Below are 6,318 nucleotides of genomic sequence, written 5' to 3'. Positions count from 1 at the left end.
AATCCTTTATACACATTATACATATATTCTATTAATCAACTGTAGAGCTGCAACTAATGATTATTTTCATTAACAATTAACCTTGTTTTAACCTGTTTTGAATCATTATTTACTCTATAAAATGTCAGAAAATAGTGAAAATATTCATCACAGTTTCTAAGAGTTCAAGGTGTCTTTGAATGTTTTGTCTGACAGTCCAAAACCCAAAATTATTCAAGTTACCATCATATAGAGCAGAGAGTAACAGCAAAACCTCACATTTAAAAAGATGGAGCCTGAGAATGTTTGTCTGACAAATAATTTAAATGATTATCAATCAATCAATTCATTTCTGTTCTGTTGTCATTAAGTGTTTCAGCACTTATTACAGCCTGTAAAATATTGACACATATTCTGTGGAGTCATGGTCTCAGCTGAACTCTACAATGAAGCTTTATGACACTGTGAAATATTCACACTTTGTTTTCTGTGGTTTCACTTCAAACTGAAAGTTTTGTTTTTTTGGAAACTTTGTGTTTTTGACTAGAAATGAAACTAAAGTTCTGTGGATTTGATCAGATGTTTAAATAGAGATTTAATTTTAGATAGAAATCCTAGTTTGTGTTTTTTCTCATAATAAACAAGAATGTGTTGTTTATTTACTCTCTTCAAAAACAAAGACACATTTATGACATAAAACAGGTGATTACTCTACTCAGTTTGATTGACAGGACAGATGATCAGAGGGGTGGAGTTTTTACCACCATCATTATTACAAGGATTGAAGTATGGGTAGAGTTTGTCAGTTAAGAAGCAGCCAGTAAAGGAGTAGATAAGAGCTGCAGCATCTACGTCATAAAAGGAGACCAGACCCTCCTCATAATCCACAAACACCCCCACCTTCTGAGGCTGAGACTGCAGAGAGAGACGGACTGGAGGACCAGCAAGAGCTTTGTACTCATTTCCATTTCGCAAACATATAGTCCAGTAACCATTCTGAGGTCTAGCTGTTATTGTTCCCTTCCTGTTGATCGACTCTCTGGCCACTCCTAAATCCCATTTAGTCTTCCCTTGAACCTGAACCTCAAAGTAAAATCTGCCTGAAGAGAAACTCTGCTTTCCTAAGACACTAATACAAGGAGAAAATCTCTCTGGGTTGTCTGGGAGATTCTTCTTCACATCACCACAATTTACTTGTTTCTCATCATCAGACAGGATGAGTTTAGGATTTGCTGTATCAGGATCAAGAGTCACATCCACTGCATACTGCTGGACCCTCTTCAGTTCAGCCTCAAACAGCTTCTTCATCTCTTTACTGAGCGTCTCCTCCAGCTGAGTCACAGCTTTCACCACAGTCCCCTCATATGATGGTGGACGGACGCTGACCTCTGTCCAGTCTTTGGTGGGTGGAGCAGCTTTCAGGGACGGGAAGTTTTGGAGGAGGTGGAGGTGGTCTTCAGAGCGTGAGAGCTTCTCCACCTCAGAGCTTCTCTTCATCAGCTCAGAGATTTCCTGTTCCAGCTCTTTGATGAAGTCTTCAGCCTGTTTCTCTGTCGTTCTTTGCTTCTCTTCAATCGTCTCAATGAGCTCATTCAGGCTTCTCTCAACAGACTCCTTCAGAGCGGTGAAGACCTGAACACCTTCTGCTTTCTCTCTGTTTGCATCTGCCTTACTGAGGTCGACTGAGTGTTTGATCTCTTGAATCTTCAGTCGTCTCTTCTGGATCATCTGCTGAATTTCAGCCTCTGTCTTCCCCAGCTCTGCCTTCTTTCCTTCATATTCTTCTTTCAGAGGAACAAACTCATGTGTCTTGTGGTCTAAAACAGAGCAGAGCATGCAGACACATGTCTGGTCGGTCTTACAGAACAGCTCCAGAGATTTATCGTGCTTCATACACATCCTGTCTTCCAGGTTCTCCACAGGGTCCATCAGCTGATGTCTTTTCAGGCGTGAAGCTGTCAGATGAGGCTCCAGGTGAGTCTCACAGTAGGAGATCAGACACACCAGACAGGACTTCAGGGCCTTCAGTTTGGTTCCGGTACAGACGTCACAGGGAACTTCTCCTGGTTTGGCAGCTTGTTGCTCTGAGCTGCTGCTGCTGGCTTTCTGTTGAGCTTCCTGTCTGAACTGAGAAACAACCTCAGAGAACAATGTGTTGACGTGAACCTCAGGTCTTGTGTTGAAAACCTTTTTACACATCGGACACAGGTACTGGTCATTACTGTTCCAGTGTTCAGTGATGCAGTTTTTGCAGAAGTTGTGTCCACATGATGTGGTGACTGGATCAGTGAACACATCCAGACAGATGGAGCACAGAAACTGATCTTCAGATCGCAGACAGCTGGCAGCAGACATATCTACACACTGAGTGTGAAAAACAAAAGACACAATTTATTTAAAATTAAATTTCAATTCTTTGTTAAAAACTATATAAGCATAAATACTGCTGTATTAAGTGTAACATGATATTAGGTAAAGTAATATTGAATTATATTTTCCCTGTTATTGATCGGGATGGGAACACGTGAACGGAGTCGTGAGCAACCGTGATCATTGAAGTCGTGCTGGCAGCTCAAACAGTTATCCACAAGGCTGCATGGTGAGTTTAAAGTTGTTGTTTACTTTGATGATGTGTTTTATGTGAGCTGGTTTACACAAACACAGTAAGAGACTGTCATCTGCAGCTCTTTATCTAACAGCTCACTGTGGCTGTTTCTGCTTGTACTATTCTTCCATACAATCACTGGCGACTGGTCATTAGGGGCAGAGCCAGAAAAAACTGTGCAAACAAATGATGTTATTGTCAATTTTTAAATTTTTATCAGCTATAATGTATTATCTATGAATATAGCATCTTCATAAATTGCATTATATAATTTGTGTTAGGATTTTAGTTCATTTTTAATTGTTCCCTGCCTTGCTGCTTCAGACTGCGTTTTCCTGAATCGTGTCTGCAGCAGGCCTACGGGGGCCGGCGTGCATGTGGGGCTAGCCCCTCTCTCACAATGCAATGTGTTTTGTACGTGGGAGAATATGAATAGGCATGTTCAGAGTGTTAGTATTGTATATCACACGAAATTGATGACAAGTGGGGCAGACAGCCCGTAGCCCCACTAAATCTCATTTCATATTTCAAATGACGCGGCAGTGCAGCTACAGAGAGCTTGGAATTAACAGTCGGCAAAAAGAGGGGAGACTTTCTTAGCCACGCCAGCTAACTTGAAAAAAAAAGTGGATTTCATACTCGAGCACAGAGTATAAACCCTTTATTTGGAGGAGAAACTGGAATTAAAGCGCCTCGGAGCCCAAAAGCCACGGAATACTGTCATCACTCAAACTGCTGGTAAAATGAACCGCGGGTTTAACGTGGTGAAGTTTGCCGGGAGGAAAAACCGCCATGCTGCCCGTTTCTGAGCCGTCAGCTGGTGAGTGAAAGCATATTTTATCATCCCGCCTTGGTGGTTCTGGTCCGTGCATTGGCCATATCATTGTGCAGGATCGATTGATATAGATGGTGACGAGTGTCAGTGTGTCCACGCTTATCTATTGAAGTTGTTGTCACAGAATGGATTAGTATCCCTAAAAAGTTGTCTTTGCGCTTCGTTGTGGTGTTGAGCTCTTTGATGTTCGCTTATGGCTCCGTAGGCTCATTTGTTCTGAGTTTGGTTATGTCGGCTTGGGACGATATATCGCATTTTTAATTCACCAATATTACAGAGAGGGTGTGCTTCAGTGATGCAGTCGAGCGCCTCGTTCCTGAACGCATCACTGTCAAGAGTCAACCAGCCAGCTTCAGCTAATGCTTTCTAGAGATCGCGGCATTTCCCAAACTGAATAAATACCACACATATAAACACAAAACTGCTTTGCTAGCTCAATCTTGTTGTAACTAAGATATCCGTAGAAAAAATATTTTTTACAGATTTAGCTACTACGTCCGCAAACTTCACATATATTTAAAACTAGCTGCGCTGTGTCACCGGCACAGCTGATGGAGGATGAGATTAAGTCTAAACTGAAGGGAAGTTTTGCTGTGTACGGGGGTGACGAGTAACGATGATGAGTGGAGAAGGGTTTGTGTTTTTCAGTGTGTGCGAGGGTGTAACTCGTCTCACAGTCTCAGAGTTCAATCCACTCAGGAAAAGGTCCGTTTTGTTTTCCACACAACCCCTAATCAGTTCAGTTCAATCCAGCTTCACAAACGAAAGACAACTCAAAACTCCGCCCCGCTCTCCGCCGCAGATTCCCACAAAAAATCAAGGACGCTAACAAAGCAACACAGTACATAAAATAAACCCAGCAAAACATCACCATGTTTAATTATATATCTTTAAACATTACAGTTATGGCTGAAAATGACAACAGAAAAAAAACAAGTTTGCCAAGTTCACATATCTGCGCAATTCAAATCAACCACCAGTCATCTACCCGGAAATGACTGTTGTTATTAGTATGAAATGAAAAGAGTGGAACTTCCTGTCTGCTGTGTTAAAGCTGGTTGTTGAAACATTAAATATGATCAGTTGTACTCACCAGTGTTTGGCAGAGACTCTGCTGTGTTGTTGAGAAAGACTTGATGAACTCAGTTTAATTTTTATTTGGACAGAAGTGGAGAGACTCGACTGCAGCTCTGCTGTCGCTCTGACAAACTTTCAGTTTCAGTTCTGCAGAGTGACGTTGCAGCTCTATTGTCTTTCCAGTGTTGCTCCTCCTCTTACTGCAGCTCTGACTGTGAGTTTGTTTCCTCCTTCTGATTTACAGGATTATTGCGAAATATCATGGAGCAAATGTGATACTGTACCTGACAGGCAGCCATTTTTCATATGACTAATAACTTCTGTTTCTCTTTATCTTGAACTGAGTTCAACAAATGTCGTCTGGTCAACATTGATGTTAAATCAACAGTTATTTCAAAAACACATTTTTTAACTTCTACAAACGGTTTCCAGTTTACTTCACAAAATGAGGTGAAAGACAGTTGACAACAAGTAAAGGATGATTTTATTTTATCTCATGCAGATACGATTTTTATATTTTGCTTCATGTTCTACCTTATTTGTTCCTTTGCTGTAAAGCCGATTAGTTCAGACTGTTTTGTGGTGAACCACCACAGTCCTGACAGGGATAAATGTAGAATCTATCATCTCTGTACTGAGTGATGCTTCACACTGCCAGCACTGTCCTTTGGGAGTTTGGGAGTTGTAGTGTGAATCCTGTTAGCCACAGAGCTAACGTCATGTCAGCAGCTCTGCTGTCAATCTGAGGTTTGGAACATTTAAAGAATTAAAAAGTGTTTGTTAGCAGGAGTTGGATGGTTTGAATCCTCAACCTGTTTTAGTAAATCTTGATGACTGTAATGATCTTCCCTGTTTAAGAAACTTTTATTGCAGTAACAGAAACCTTTTATTAGAAAAAACTTTATTGTTCATTGGGGGGAAAATTCAAGTTACAGCAAGAAAATATATGAAGTCCTATTTTAATAAAATAAATGAGACTGAAATAAGAAATTAAATTAATTCAAAGCGCACATAAAACACGTCATCAAAGTAAACAACACCTTTAAACTCACCATGCAGCCTTGTGGATAACTGTTTGAGCTGCCAGCACAACTTCAATGATCACGGTTGCTCACGACTCCGTTCACGTGTTCCCATCCCGATCAATAACAGGGAAAATATAATTCAATATTACTTTACCTAATATCACGTTACACTTAATACAGCAGTATTTATGCTTATATAGTTTTTAACAAAGAATTGAAATTTAATTTTAAATAAATTGTGTCTTTTGTTTTTCACATTCAGTGTGTAGATATGTCTGCTGCCAGCTGTCTGCGATCTGAAGATCAGTTTCTGTGCTCCATCTGTTTGGATGTGTTCACTGATGCACTTCACTAGATGCCTATCTGATAGTGCTGTAGATAGATTTAAGGAAGCAATTCCATCAGTGCTAAATTCTGCTGTGTCTATGTCTCAATACTACAGAGGACTCCTAACCCTAACCCTAACCCTATGCCAATTTTAGTCCCTCCCAAATTGATAATCTTGTTGATAGTGCTGCAGGCTCATTACAAATAACACTTGACGCCCCCTTATAAAGGAAAATAATAAAACATAAGAGGTTAGCTCAATGGTTTAACTCCCAAACTCACAAAGTAAAGCAAATATTGCAAAAATTGGAAAGGATTTGGCGTTCTACCAAACTAGAAGAAGCTCACTTAACCTGGCAAAATAGTCTTATAACATATAGGAAGGCCCTCTGTAATGCCAGAGCCGCCTATTACTCATCATTAATAGAAGAGAGTAAAAATAGCCCTAGGTTTCTTTTCAGCACTTTGAC

The 6,318-nt window shown here is 40.3% G+C and overlaps 1 protein-coding gene across 1 annotated transcript in view; it reads right to left on the bottom strand.

The window, feature by feature from the left end:
- Nucleotides 1-647: 647 nt before the first annotated feature.
- LOC121905964 (E3 ubiquitin-protein ligase TRIM21-like) overlaps nucleotides 648-6,318 on the bottom strand; it is a 14,485-nt gene continuing 8,814 nt past the window's right edge. Inside the window, exon 2 of the mRNA XM_042424579.1 lies at nucleotides 648-2,118. Within this exon, the coding sequence (XP_042280513.1) occupies nucleotides 691-2,118 (1,428 nt within the window). The 3' untranslated portion in view covers nucleotides 648-690. The remainder of the gene's footprint in view (nucleotides 2,119-6,318) is intronic.

The sequence above is a fragment of the Thunnus maccoyii genome, chromosome 2, assembly GCF_910596095.1.
Source record: "Thunnus maccoyii chromosome 2, fThuMac1.1, whole genome shotgun sequence".
Taxonomy (NCBI): Eukaryota; Metazoa; Chordata; class Actinopteri; order Scombriformes; family Scombridae; genus Thunnus; species Thunnus maccoyii.
This window is presented reverse-complemented; position numbering and strand designations above follow the sequence as displayed.